Below are 15357 nucleotides of genomic sequence, written 5' to 3' on the forward strand. Positions count from 1 at the left end.
CTGAGGACATCACTGCTCCCTTAGGAGGCAGCTCCACATCAGGTCCCTGGGTTGGGACAGGGAGGAGGATGAGGGTTCCTTTTGGATCTGGACACTAACCTGTTGGGAGTTTTCCTGCTTCCTTTGTGGATTCAATCATTGGCAGATTCTTCTCAGGTATAAAACTCTGCTTTCTTGTATTATGTAATGTTTTTGGCTTTAGAGGCTGCCAGAATTACATAGTATTGTGAGAGGATTTATTCTTAGTGTGTGCACAAGTGAATGAAAGCTGCGATGTTAGGGGTGGTTTTGAAAGCTATGTTAGGGGTGGTTGAGGACAGTTTACAGGAAATGGTCATTACTATAGAAGGCTACTCATTTCTTTGCACATTTGCATAAACAATTGCAGTTAATGCACTAAAAACTGCATCCTTTCTTGTCCCTTTTTCTTAAATGTCTCCACTCTAAGGCCAATAATCTAATCAAGCTGGGTTTCAAAGACCACCAATCAAGTGAAGTCTGTTTAATGAAACACTTTGTAAAGAAAATATGCATCTTTTATTAGTCAGCTTTAAATTTTAGATTGTTTTACAAATATTAATTTGGTAAATAGAATCTCATAATTATCTTCAGTAATTTAAAATCTCAAAGCCATGTCATATTAAGTAATAGTAAATAAATTAATATTTAAAATAAAAGAGCCAGCAGCTGAAAGCAAGGAAAATCTATTCTGCTGGGTAAGATGGTATGGAGGACTCATAGCACAGTATCTTCTGCAGGTTAATCATTACTTCTGCTCAAGTTACACCGGGGGCACTGACAACCAGCAGTGGGTGCTCAGGACACCAGGGGGCGCTCAGGACACCAGGGGACTCTCAGAACCATCACTGGGCGCTCAGGACACCAAGGGCCGATCATAACCACCAGGGGTGCTCAGGACAACAGCTCGCTCAGGACACAGGAGGCTCTCAGAACCACTAGGGGGCGCTCAGTACTATAAGGCAGTGCTTAGGACACCAGGGTTAGCTCAAGATAGCAGGGAACGCTCAGAACCACCAGGGGGCGCTCAGAGCACCAGGAGGCTCTCAGAACCGCCAGGGGGCGCTCAGGACTATAAGGCAGTCCTCAGGACACAAGGATTAGCTCAAGATAGCAGGGAACGCTCAGAACCACCAGGGGTCACTCAGGACACAAGGGGACACTCAGGACTCAAGGGTTCTCTTGGGTGGCGGCTCCCTATCAAGTGCTTGGGGATGGTGTGTTTCTTTTTTTAGGCCCTGTGATTTCTCACCTGGTGAAACAAAAGTCTTCCCAGGATCTCTTGCCATTTATTTCTTGGAATGCATGTTTCTCTCCTCTACAAAATCTTAACTTAGAACTATAATTCAATTCTTTATATTTTCATAATAATACTAGCAATAATATCTAAGTAAATTTTAAAATGAAGAAATTGTGTATGTTTACTTTAAACTATTTCCACAAACAGATTTCTGTTTTCTGCACTGTGTCAGTCACATAATTTTAAATACTTTTCTAATAATAACTCAGCATATGAATGTGTTGAGTTGATTTTCCTTCCATCTGCTGTTTATGGAGATGAAACATCACTTTAAGGGCTTCTGTCCTCCACTTTGGTGGTTCCTGGAGTTCTGACCCTCAGTCTGTTTCTCTACCTTCCCTTCTTCTGTTCACACTTTTTCTATTCCTCAGTTTCTGCTCAAGGAATCAGCAAGTCCATTTACTTTGTCTCATCCATGTCTGGTGAATCAATTCCCTTCCCTTTATGATCACTGAAGTCAACCAAGTATGGGAAGGTAATAGTCCTTAGAATATGCTCATCTACCTGCAGAATCCCTGCTCTCCTCACCCTTTTCTAGGGTCCTGCAGACATCACCCCATCCCATTCCCCCTTCTCTAAGTACCCCAGAGTGGGCTCTGCAGCTTCTGCTGCCCTCTGTATGCTCAGCCCTGGGGCTCACTACAGCTTTGATGATAAAGCCCAAATCGCTATTGTCTTTGCACACTTTCTGACCACCCTGTAGCAAGCTGCCATTGTGAGTGAATCCTGGGAATCCGGGGGTGACTTTAGTTCTATATTTGTGGATATTCTCTACCATCCAGGAATATTGTAAAATAAGCAACATATAGAGTTTATGTTAAAAATTCATGTAAAACACTTGCAGAACAAAAAACATTATTTAAATTGCAAAACGCTATCTTTTAAATTTAATACTTAATATTTTATTTTAATTTAATATTTAAATGTTATTTAAATTGGAAAAAGCTGACACATTTTTCAAAACACAATGTTATTTCAACACATTCTGTAATAAAATTTTAATAGAGATGTTTACCTTATGATTAATACATTCCTTTATAATGTATAATGCATTATTACATGCATTTAAAAAGTGTGCTGCTAGCAAAAATGAGAAATAAGCCATAAGAGAATATATAAGGAATACCATTATATATTTCAATGATACATTTGCCAATAATGGTAGTTACAGTAAGTTTTACTAAAACATACATGTACATATATGTCATAATTTATATTGGAATATACAGACATTCATAGAAGAATATTATTTCGGACTAAAACCTCAAATATAAATACAAATAAATTTAAATCAATTAACTAGAATAATACAGAAACAAAGGTATGTTGCTTTGGTGTTCAGAAATGTGTTCACTTTTGCCTGTGCTCATATATATTTCATTGCTGAGTGTGGGAGTTTTTTTGTATACATGACTATAAAGTTTTAAAACAGATTATTAACTTATATAGTCATAGAAATCTATGTTTGGGTTTTTTTCTTGTTAAAAGTTAACAGAAAACTCACAAATGAAAAAAAAAGTCATAGGCCAGGTGCAGTGGCTCACGTCTGTAATCTCACCACTTTGGGAGGCTGATGCGAGTGCATCGCCTGAGGTCAGGAGGTTGAGACCAGCCTGGCCAACATGGGGAAACCCCATCTCTAGTAAAAATATAAAAATTAGCTGGGCGTGATGGTGGCTGCCTGTAATCCTAGCTACTGGGGAGGCTGAGGCAGGAGAATTCTTGAATCTGGGAGGCAGAGTTTGCACTGAGCCAAGTGCACTGCACTTTAGCCTGGGCAACAAAAGCGAAATGCTGTTTAAAAAAAAAAAATTCCAGAGAGTATTTGAAATGCCTGTGATGTATTTAGGTGTCCTATTAATAATCATTTTAAAAACTAGCTAAAATGTTTTTAAACTTTTATTTTTGGTTCAGGGATACATGTGCAGAGTTTGTTACATAGGTAAATTGTGAGTTATGTGGGTTTGATATACAGATTGTTTTGCCACTAAGGGAATAAGTATAGTGCCTAATGGGCAGTTTTTCAGTTCTTACCCTTCTCCCATCCTCCACAGTTGTGTAGGTCCCAGTGTGTATTGTTTTCTTCTTTATATCAATATGAGTAGCTCCCACATATAAGTGAGAACAGGTGGTATATAGTTTTCTGTTACTCTGTTAATCTGCTTAGGATAATAACCTCCAGACCCAACTACATTGCTGCAAAGAACATGTTCTTATTCTTGTTATGACTGTGTTGTATTTCACACTCAAACGTACAGAAATCAATGTGTTGGGAAAAAGCCAAGTGTTGGGAAAGAAGCTGAGGCAGGGCTTGCATATCTGACATAATATCCAGGGCTCAGGGCACAAAACCCCTCTTGGCCTTTGGAATGTGTCTAGACTTGCTGGCTCCTTGCTTCTAGCCCTCCCAGGCTCCTAGATCAATTGTATTCCCATTATCTCAAGTAGCAGAACATGTTCCATATAAATGCTAAACCATCACAGCTGTAGATCCTGTGCTTGCCCTTTCGACCCCTACATTCTCACCACCTGTTTCTTTGTTTGATCACCAATAAATAGTCTTGGCTTCCAGAGCTGGGGCCTTCACAGGCTCCATACTCACGATGGTCTCCTGGTCACACTTTCTCTCTCAAACTGTCTTTTTCTCATTCCTTTGACTCTGCTGGACTTCATAGCCCCAATGACGTGGTGTTGTGCTTGATCACCCCAACATTTCTGGCACCCAATGTGGGGCGACAAAGACCCCGGTAAAGGAACGGCAGAGCATGGTAAAGTGGAGGCTGCATCATCAAAGGACACCTGATTGTGATTAAAACCATCTCGGAGGGAAGCTGAGAGCTCAGCAGAACCAGGGTAACAATGGAACAAAGTGAAAGCAAACATTCTGCTTATTTAAATTTCTTAAGGCATTTATTACGAAGAAGGGAAGTGCAAGTTAGTACTCAGAATATGTTATCACTGATTAGTTGAGGAAAGCAGTTTTTGCCCATGGTTCCCGGAACAAGGGACTATGGAGTTGGATGAATGGGAGAGAACTGGCAGATATTTTTTTAAAAGCATATAAAGATGGAGCAAAATTCCAGTCTCAGTTTGGTCAATGTGGGCATTAATAAAGGCAGCTTATGAGCCATTTCAAACAGATGATGAGGCAGATTCAGATGAGAACGAGGAGGACAAGTGTAAAAAAACCCGACAGATTCTGAATGTGAGGAATAGAAACCAGAGGAAAATAAAAGAAAGGAAAACTAAAGTATGTTTTACTAGCCCATCAGCTTCATCTGCTGAGTTAAGTGAATGGCCACCTCCTCTCTCTCCCCTTAATGGGCAAGAAAATGTATTAGCTACAAAACTTACTGCTCCTATAGTTACAACATTAAAACCTGGAGCAATTGGTGGTGCTATACAAAATTCCATTCAAAAGGATAGAGCTGACAGACACCTTGAAGTATGACAATTCCAGTTTCTCTAGTTGAACCACCTTTCCATTTAAACTGTTAAAGGTATTCACACAGGCCATTAGTCAATATGGGCCAACTCTCCTTTTGGCAAAGTTTGTTAAAAAATGTGGCTCTTGATAATATGTTAATACCATATGATTGGGATACTTTGATAAAATCTGTTGTCACTCCATCTCAGTACTTGCAGTTTAAAACCTGGTGGTCTGATGAAGCTCAAACTCGGGCAAGGGAAAATACACAAGCACAGCCACCTGTGCCAGTTTCCTTTGAACAGACAATGGGAGTCGGCCCTAATTGGGGTGGATTAGAAAATCAAGCAGTCATGTAGGATGTTGCCATTGTTCAGCTGCACTCTGTGTGCTTACGGGCATGGGAAAGGATAAATGTTACAGGGGAATAATATCCTTTCAGTTGTGTCCGACAAGGACCTAAAGAACCATATATTGATTTTTATTGCTCGGCTCCAAGAGGCTGTAAATAAAGCCATAACTGATAAAACAGCTGAAGATGTTGTAATACAGCTTCTTGCATATGATAATGCTAATGTGGAGTGTCAAACTGCTATTAGACCCCTGAGAGGGAAGCCTCACTTAGCTGAATATATTAAGGCTTGCAATGGCATTGGAGGTAACTTACATAAGGCTACTCTTTTAGCTCAGGCTATGGCTGGATTAAGAGTTGGAAAAATTATGCCCCATTTCTCAGGCTCTTCCTTTAATTGTGGGCAATTTGGACACAAAAAAAGGAATGTAGAAAAGGAAATCAAAAGGCAAGAACTACTACCACCAAACAACAGAAAAGCCCCAGTGTGTGGCCCTGTTGTGAAAAAGGCCATCACTGGGCAAGTCAGTGTCATTCTAAATTTAGCAAAGATGGACAACCTCTTTTGGGAAACGGCATAGAGAGACTAGGAAGCATCTGTAAATTGAACACCATCAGCAATAAAAAAATAACAAGTGACAGATACATAAACCATTACTGGTGAACTCCAGACATGATGCTAAGTGAGAGAAGTCAGTCTCAAAGATCAAAGGGACACAGCTGTAAGCACCACGGTCATCCTCAGGTGTCAGTGGTTTGGGCTGGGCTTTCTCTGTCTCTTTCCTGACCAGGCCCAGATGTTGATCTCCGCCACTTGAATATGGAAAATCCCACTATTTTCAATCATGCACTGAGGTTTGAAGTGCTTCACACAGGCTGAAACAAACACGGCCTCCATTGAACAGTGTCTGGCATTTGTTCCAACCACAAGAGAACGTCCCCCCGCTCTCTCCCTCCTCGTTTCTCTCCTGCAAGACAGCAGCCCTGCAGTTTAATCTGCATCTCCCATACCTCCACCCATCTCATTCCAAGGGCCTTCCACTACACCCTCCACTGTTTTTGAGAGCACTGGCAGGCTTTGAACTTTTCCACATTCTGTTGTTCCTGAAGTTAGGATGTTTAGGACCAAATTAAGGATGATATTTTATGTCTGAATTCCAGCACTCCCTCTCCCCTGGAGAGAGTGCATAACCACGATTCTGCAGGTGGAGACAAAGTTGAGGTTTTTTCTTCCTCAGCATAGGAAATGAGCTCTAAGTGGAGGGTTGGGCAGAAGCTTCCCACCTTCCCAACACTTTGGTTATGGTGGAGCAGAACCTCTGCCGAAGGACAGAATTAGAAATCAGGGACCCAATGTTTCCAGTGGCACTGGACCCAGGGCAGAGCTTCCATCCATGAATGGGGCTCCATGGAAGAAGTGAGTCTCTGGCTCTCAGTAGCTCTTGTCCAGAACTGAGCCTCAGCATCACGTGCTGTGGGCAGGGTCAGAGGGCCAATGTCCTGGCCCCTGGGGAAGAGTTTCCTCTGGTGGGAGCTGGTAGACGGTGTCCTGTCTTCTTGGCTGCATCTTCTGTAGTGGAGGTTACAATACATCATGCTGAGCTTGGATGTGGAAGGAAGGAAGAGAATCTTAGATAAAATATAATGACTGACCTTACTGAGTTTTCTAGATTTTCCTGAATAAATGTTTCTTCACTTGCTGTATGCTGTCAGAGCCTTTCCAAACCCTGTAATTTTCCAAAATAATTTTCACTGGTCTCCTGAGGGCATGGATTCATTGAGCCCCTCATGCTGTCAAAGAGAAATAAAACTTTTTTCACTTTTTAGAGAACATCCATGGGCTATAAGATAATGGGTTCGCTTTTCCTCCAACACTTTACAGACAACATCACTTTTCCTCTTGCTTGTAAGGTTTTAACCAGAAGAATGCTGTCATCATCTTTTCTGTTCTTTTGGAAGGAATTTCTATTTGTCTTTGATTTTCAGCATGTATTTCTATTTGTCTTTGATTTTCAGCAGTTTTAATAAGATTTACCTAAGTGTGTATGTGTGTGTCGAGGGTTGTTATCATGCTGTTTTGTGTTCTCTGAGATACATGGATTCATTGTTTACTCTGTCTCCATTTTTGTGAAAACAATTAGAAAGAAAATCTGTATAATCCTAGAAATGAGCCTCCCTGAATGTGAGTGGAGAACCACGTGGGGGCGCTCAGAACCCACTGGGCACAAGAGCCAGCCTCAGGGCAGGTGCAGATGGGGGTTAAGGTCTGGTTTCCTGTCACCACTGTTGGCTTCCTCTCCATAAAACAGATTCCTCTGGGGCACTTCTCTGAATTCTTTATCCTGCTCTTCCTATGAAGTCTCTGAAGAAGAAGGATTTGTCATAACAAGAGAAAAACTTTCTCACATGCACCAAAGGCAGAGTCACCTACAGTCATTTACTCCTGTTTCTCAACATCAATAAACTATCAATGCTTCTGAAGTTAATCAGTTAAATCTATAAAGATGCTGTGTTTAAGTCAGCATTGCAGCCCAGCTCAACAGAACTCCAAGAGCCAGTCAGCCAGCAGCAGGCAGGATAACGTGCACGCTGGGCACTGGGGCAGAGGGAGTTCGCATCCAGTGCAAGAGAAGAAAGGCCGCGTGGTGGTCACTGTCAGGACTCCAAGCCCACAGTTCCAATTGTAGGTGATCCCTGGCAAAGGAAGAGAGACCCCACCAATGTTTAGTGTGGATGTCGAGTCTGATGGTTCCACACTCACACCCCAGGTGAATATAAAAAGTTTTATTAACTCTATTTTTGGGGTGTCTGCTGAGAGCAGCACAGGCTTCTCAAGAAATTACAAACTGGAATTTCCTCATTAGAGCAGGAAAGGAGGCTGGCTCAGGGCTTTCTAATGATTTGGTGGTGGGGTCAGGGGGTGTGTTTCTACTCAGGAGAAGGAGCTTGCATGATTCAGCCTCACACTGGTATCAGATAAGGGAGCTTCCGTGATTTCTTAACTAGATTTACCACATGCAGAGAACAAGGAGGAGGAAGAATAAACCTTAATTCATTAGCATTGAGGCACCAAAAATAGGACCTGACACTTTATTCTCCCTAGCAGCTTAAGAAAATGAGTGAAAAAGAGAAATAAGATTCCACTATGTGTGAAAAGCACACAGGTTTAAAGAAAATAAAAATTTTATTACTGTAAGCACATAATAAAAAGAGAAGAAGGAATGAGACAGGCAGAGGTGCTGAATCAATGCCCTGTGTGGGGCCTTTTCATTATCCACAGTCATCAGTTTATTCTACAGGTCTCAGGTCAGCTTCCTGCTTCAAAATATCACAGGCCCTTACAGTACATGTGAAAACGCTCAGTTTGTCGTTCTTCACTAAAGTAGCCTTATAATTAGATAAACTTCTGAATTTAATCTCCAATTATGTTAAATACAAAACAAAACACAATCTACAATTTAGGAAAGTGAGAGTTTATTTTTTATCAAGGGTTACAGCCATCCCGTATGCTGGAAAGCATAGCTTTGGTAAAGATGAGAGAAAGGCACTCCCAAGAAGAAGGGGTTGGGCAGAGGCTTTATGCTGAAGGGTTTGGTTAAACAGACACAATTGACAGGTTATAGGAGGGGCTATGGATGTTCATGGAGGTGGTCCTGACATATGTATACTGGACACACATACATGTAACTTATGACCCCTATTTACTTACTAGTGAAGACTTAGCATTTAAATTCATTAGTCAGGCCCTATGTGCCAAAAGCAGAAGCATAGACACAGAGGTACTCAGTGTGCAGCCTCTGTAAACGGCCAGAGCCAGGACATGGTCAGTGGTCTCTGATCAGGAGAAAGATCCTGATATGAGTCTAGTGTTCAATCAAAGCTGGGGTTATGACTTGTGGAACAGGGGTCAGTTCATCAGGGGATGGGCTGCAATTGTCTTCACAGTGCTTGTCTCAGTGCCTGTGCCTACTGAGCCACTAGACAAAAAGAATCACCTATTGGCAGTTAGAACATGGTTTATCTTTCAAGTGTAGGAGTGAGTGGCAAAACCCTTGCCTGACATGGCTTTAGGTCTTGTTTATAATTTGACATCTTATTGCCACAGGGAGTCTGTTCTGTCAGTCTTATGATCTCTAATTTAACATTAGTGTTGGTCATTGTTGTGTAAACCGCAAAGGGTAGTGGGTATAAGAGGTGTGTCTGATCTTGTCATGGCTGGGAACTCAGTTTTAGGCTCTTCTGGAGTCCCTTAGACAAACAGATGGACTATTTAGTCAGTTGGGGCACTTAGGATTTTATTTTTAGTTTACAGTTCATCAATATGAACCCAAGTATTGACATTGTGCAAATTCACTGCTGGGTTGTGGTTGAAATCACCTGGTAAGATTCCTTCCAAAGTAGTTCAAGAGCAGTGTTCCACCCTGATGTTTCTTCCAATAGATATAATTCCCTGTTTTAATGTCATTAGAGGCTATTGAAAAGATGTAGGAAAATGGTAGCTTTAATCTGTTGATGAATGGAGTGTGTAAAATACAGTCATCACTTTCAATACTTTGTCATGTGTGCATGTACTAGGAAGAGGAGAGCACTGGGGGTAAATTTCTAAGTGTATGTGCCTTCCAGCTAACAAACCATAGGCTAATAACTGAAGTCTCCCTGAGGGACTTGACTATAATGCTCTGATGCTAGGGGGAGAGAACGTTTGGCCAAGTAAGTTCAAGATTTTCTTAAGGTTTTGACAATGTTAGTTCAAGGATGACAATTTTCTTCAATGTCTTCAGAAGATTGTGGATGGGATAGATGCTGAGTTATATGAGTAATGCTGATGGCTTCTGAGTTTAGATAGTATTATAAACAAGACTGTTTGGTGTGATGATCCACTACAATACGTATTCTTTTAGTTGTTTTGCCATTTCAGTTTCCTTTAGGATTTTACTTTCTAGGTTACATTTGTCAGATTCCTAAAATGTAGCCGTGCATCTGAAATTTATTCTTTTGTTGAGAATTTTTACATGTTCCAGAAGATGTGAGAAGCTTCTTTGTATGAAGAGCATCCCAAAGTCAGGCACTCCTCTAAAACATATACTTAATCCTTGCTTTGGCTTATTGACGAGCTCTGTTGACCACAATAACTTCTGTCATATGGGCTGACTTTACATCAGGTGGAAGAACACACTCTGAACGCACTACTCATTTGAGTACATAACCCCCAGTTCTGTTACTGACGTATGATTCATCAGAGATGATATTAGATCAAGGATTTCCATGGGAATCTAATCTAAAAGATGTAAACAAACTTTCCTAGTTTAGATAACATTGCTGTGAGCTCACTGCTCGTATTCAGCCAAGTCTCCTGGCTATCACACTGAATCCACACTAACTTTGACCTAACAGTTAGCATTTGTTTTAATGTTCAGATATGTTATTTTTTATTTTAATGTCTCTAGATTATAATGTGTGGCTCTTTTAGCCAAGAGTGAAGGAAAGCAATGATAACTGACTATACATGAGAAAAGCACAACCTAATGATATGAAAGTCAGGACATGAGTGTCTTCAGGCTTGTCTATTTCAAGAGTTCATGTACCCAGGGGATTTGTTTCCTCAATTTTACACAGAGCAACACCCAAAATGTCCATTTCCCCTCCCATTGACTCTTATCATCTGTTGCTATGGCAGTTTGCTTAGACTTGTGGTCTCCAGCTCCACCCAATTTGCTGCAAAAACAGGATTTCATTCTTTTTTACAGCTGCATAGCATTGCACTGTGTATAAGTACCATGTTTTTTATCTAGTCTATAACCGATGGGCATATAGGTTGATTCCATGTCTGTGGTACTGTGAACTGTGCAGTGAAACACACATGAGTGGACGTGTCTTTTTGTTACAATAATTTGTTTTTTCTTGGACATATACCCAGTAATGAGATTGCTGAGGGGAATGGTAGTTCTGCTTTAATTTATTCATGTAATCTCCAGACTGATGGCCACAGTGCTTGGAGCAAGTCACATTTTCACCAAAAGTATGTAAGTGTTCCCTTTTCTCTATAGCTTTGCCTGCATCTGTTAATTTCTGATCTTTTACTGATAGTAATTCTGACAGGTGTCAGATAGTATCTCCTTTGGTTTTGATTTGCACTTATCTCACGATTGATGATGCTGTGCATTTTTATATGTTACTTATTCACTTGTATATCAGTGTTTGAGAAGCTTCTGTGCATGTCCTTTCCCCATTTTTAATAGGGTTATCTAGTTTATACTGATGATTTAAGTTCCCTACAGGTTACCACGTTACACACACTAAGATAACCAGTATTCAAAAATGAACAGAAAAACATAATCACTTGTAGGCAAAGACACATTGAATTTGGAATGGTCATGGTTTCTGGTTGGTATTGAAATGGGACAGCTACTTTGGAAAATGGTCTTCATGGAAAACCTCATACAAAAATGTACCTGGTGTCACCACTCACAGTAGTTAAATGGAGAATACAGCTCAAGTGCCCATCGACTGCCACAGGGATGAAGACATTGCAGTGTGTCTGTGTGGCTGTAACCCACAAGGATGAAGACGCTGCGGTGTGTCTGTGTGTCTGTAACCCACACGGGTGAAGATGCTGCGGTGTGTCTGTGTGTCTGTGTGTCTGTAACCCACAGGGATGAAGACGCTGCAGTGTGTCTATGTGTCTGTAAACCACAGGGATGAAGACGCTGTGGTGTGTCTGTGTATCTGTAACCCACACGGGTGAAGATGCTGTGGTGTGTCTGTGTGGCTGTAACCCACAGGGATGAAGACGCTACAGTGTGTCTGTGTGTCTGTAACCCACAAGGATGAAGACGCTGCGGTGTGTCTGTGTGTCTGTAACCCACACGGGTGAAGATGCTGTGGTGTGTCTGTGTGGCTGTAACCCAGCTTTAAAGAGGAGTGAAGCACTGACATAGGCTGCAACTTGGATGAACTTTGAAAACATTGACTGAGTGAACTGAGGTAGACACAGAAGTCCGCATCCCAAATTGTCTCATGGATATGAAGTATGGAGAGCAGGAAATCCCCAAGAGACGGATCTCAGGAGGTGAGTGGAGGGGAAACAGAGTGACTGCTTAATGGAAATGAGGTTTCCTTTTTGGTGAGGAAAATGTTCCAAAACCAAATAGTGGTGATACTTGCACAGCATTGTGAATACGTAAAGTATCACTGGCTATTACCATTATACCAAGAGCTAAAATGGTAAATTTTATGTTACGTGTATCTTAACACAATAAAAATGAGTGCCACATTTTGTTTAGTGAATCAACAACAATAACATCTCGGTTTAAACGCTGGATTCCCCAACAGAACCAGGACTTCCTCCTGGAGCTGGATCCATCAGCCCCCAGGGAAGGGACTGGAGTGGGTCAGGTGCACAGGTCATGAAGGGAGCACAAATTCCAACCCTCTCCTCCAGAGTCCAGTCACCACCTCCAGATCTATGTTCAAAAACAGTTCTTCCTATGGCTGAGCTACAGGAGCAACAAGTACAAAACCATGTTTGTTTGTTTGTTTTTCAGATAGAGTCTTGCTGTGTCACCCAGGCTGGAGTGCAGTGGGACAATCTGGGTTCAATATAACCTCCACATCGTGGGTTCAAACGACTATCCAGCCTCAGCCTCCAAGAAGCTGGGACCGCAGGCACCCATCACCACACTAGGCTAATTTTTGTATTTTTGTTAGAGAATGGTTTTCACTATGCTGGCCAGGCTGGTCTTGAACTCCTGACCTTGTGATCCACCTGCCTTGGCCTCCAAAAGTGCTGGGATTTCAGGTGTGAGCCACTGTGCCCAGACACAAACAAGTATTTTTAAGCAAAAGACACAGTGAGGAGACATCAGTGTGAGCCCACACACAAACCTTCCTGTTGGGGTTTACAAGACAGCAGAGGGTGCTGAGGACAGAAGCCAGCACCCAGAAACCAGCAGGGAAACCCAGGGGGCACATAGCACCGCATGAGGTCTCAGGACCACTGTGGGGCTCAGTGGTCAGGCAGGCTCAAGGGTCAGCCTCGGAGCAGGTGTAGCAGGTGGGGGAAAGGCCTGAAGACAGGTTTTAGTGTCACCTTCTCATTCCACCACTAGACACTACATCTATTCTAATGTGTATGAGTGTTTATGTGTTTAGAGAATAACATTTATATTATGAATCTATAGCCAAATGTGGGTGCATCAAGTTACCCTCTTCAACCTATGTGGACTCTGTTCATTAGGAATCAGTCCATGCATTTGAGGACCTCACAAATTAATACTTACGTAGAATCACTTTATTTTCAGTCTCCTTTCCTCCCTCTTTCTTTCTTTCTCTCTCACACACTGACATACGCATGGGGTGCCGTAAGGTTAATTACTTGAGGTATTACAGACTATTGATTCATTTGCAACTTGACCACTTTAGCTGCTGTTCATGTTGCTGTAAGATCTAGAACATGTTTCTCAGCTGTGTACTCCTCTAAGCTGAGGAGCAGCTTTATTTCAAATACACAGAAACTGAAAACAATCCAAATACCAATCAGCACCTTTATCAGTAAACAAATTGTGGAAAAGTCGTTTATTGGAATAGTACCCACTACTGCAATCAGTTAATGTTGGATCCGATCAACAGCATGGTTCAATTCACAAGTACATGCAATGAGTATAATGCGCCAAAGCACATACATATGATTCCGTTTTATAAACTGTACAAAGTGAATACTCATCGGAAGTTACATAACAAAGATCACTAACTGACTTCTCCATGGTAAGAGAAGTGAAGGTATAGGAAGGAGAAATTGCGGGAGACAAAGAGAAAATTGAGAGGCGAATTGATTTGTTTTCTCTGTGAAGGGTGATTAGGTCAATGTCTGTCAAGTGGTGAACATACTATGTGAAGACTATGTCAGTATTCCCTCATTAAAACTATTAAAAATAAAAGTCTAATGTGGTAGGAGATGAGGAGAGAAATAAAAATAATACAAGAAAAGTCATGAACTCCTGAATACTCACATGAATTAACCCTCAGTTTTTCTACATTACTTAGAAAGACACCAAGATACAGCCAAATAATATCACAGTATCATTATAAGAAGATTGTTTTGTAAACCTCACTTGGAATTTCTAGCTCTTTCCTAGAGTTAATTTAGGGAACAGTTGGATCCAATTGTGAGAAACGCAGGCCAGACACCGACACTGGCTCTTACCAGATGTGAGCTCTTAGACATGTCACATGGCCCCTCCATACTTGGGGGTTTACATTCACATGTGTAAATGAAGGAAGCATTGACTCCCAAAGAACATATTTCATGTGCATGTAAAAGTATGAAGGCTAATGAGAATTAATTACTTATGAAGTATAATCACCCACATCCACTCTTGGACACAGTGCACTGTGATGCATCCCTTACAGAACTCATTATATAGTAGGAGACATGCAAATAGGGTCCTCCCTCTGCTTATATGAAAACTAACCTAGCCCTGACCCTGCAGCCCTGGGAGAGGAGCCCCAGCCCCGGGATTCCCAGGTGTTTCCATTCGGTGATCAGCACTGAACACAAAACTCACCATGGAGTTTGGACTGAGCTGGGTTTTCCTTGTTGCTATTTTAAAAGGTGATTCATGGAGAAATAGAGATGTTGAGTGTGAGTGAATATGAGTGAGAGAAACAGTGGATCTGTGTGGCAGTTTCTGACCAGGGTGTATCTCTGTTTGCAGGTGTCCAGTGTGAAGTGCAGCTGGTGGAGTCTGGGGGAGGCGTGGTACAGCCTGGGGGGTCCCTGAGACTCTCGTGTGCAGCCTCTGGATTCACCTTTGATGATTACGCCATGCACTGGGTCCGCCAAGCTCCAGGGAAGGGTCTGGAGTGGGTCTCTGGTATTAGTTGGAGTGGTGGTAGCACATACTATGCAGACTCCGTCAAGGGCCGATTCACCATCTCCAGAGACAACGCCAAGAACTCCCTGTATCTGCAAATGGGCAGCCTGAGAGCTGAGGACACCGCCTTGTATTACTGTGCAAAAGATACACGGTGAGGGGAAGTCAGTGAGAGCCCAGACAAAAACGTCCCTGCAGGAAGACAGGAGGGGCCTGGGCTGCAGAGGGCACTCAAGACCCACTGAGCACAGGGTTCATTCTGGGGCAAGTTGCTCAGGAAGGTTAAGGGCTGGTTTCCTTTCAGAGTCTTAGCAATTTCTCCATCTAACAGTTTCCCCAGGAACCCTGTCTAGATCTGTGATCTGGATCTACTGAGACTGCCTGTGTC

The 15357-nt window shown here is 42.0% G+C and overlaps 1 gene segment (V, D, J or C); it reads left to right on the forward strand.

Moving 5' to 3' along the window:
* The first annotated feature begins 14584 nt into the window (after positions 1-14584).
* On the forward strand, positions 14585-15142 carry LOC105489934 (immunoglobulin heavy variable 3-43D-like). The segment is given in 2 exon segments: positions 14585-14707; positions 14811-15142. Coding segments are annotated over 2 exon segments (363 nt in total).
* The last annotated feature ends 215 nt before the right edge of the window (positions 15143-15357 follow it).

The sequence above is a fragment of the Macaca nemestrina genome, chromosome 7 (genome assembly GCF_043159975.1).
Source record: "Macaca nemestrina isolate mMacNem1 chromosome 7, mMacNem.hap1, whole genome shotgun sequence".
NCBI lineage: Eukaryota > Metazoa > Chordata > Mammalia > Primates > Cercopithecidae > Macaca > Macaca nemestrina.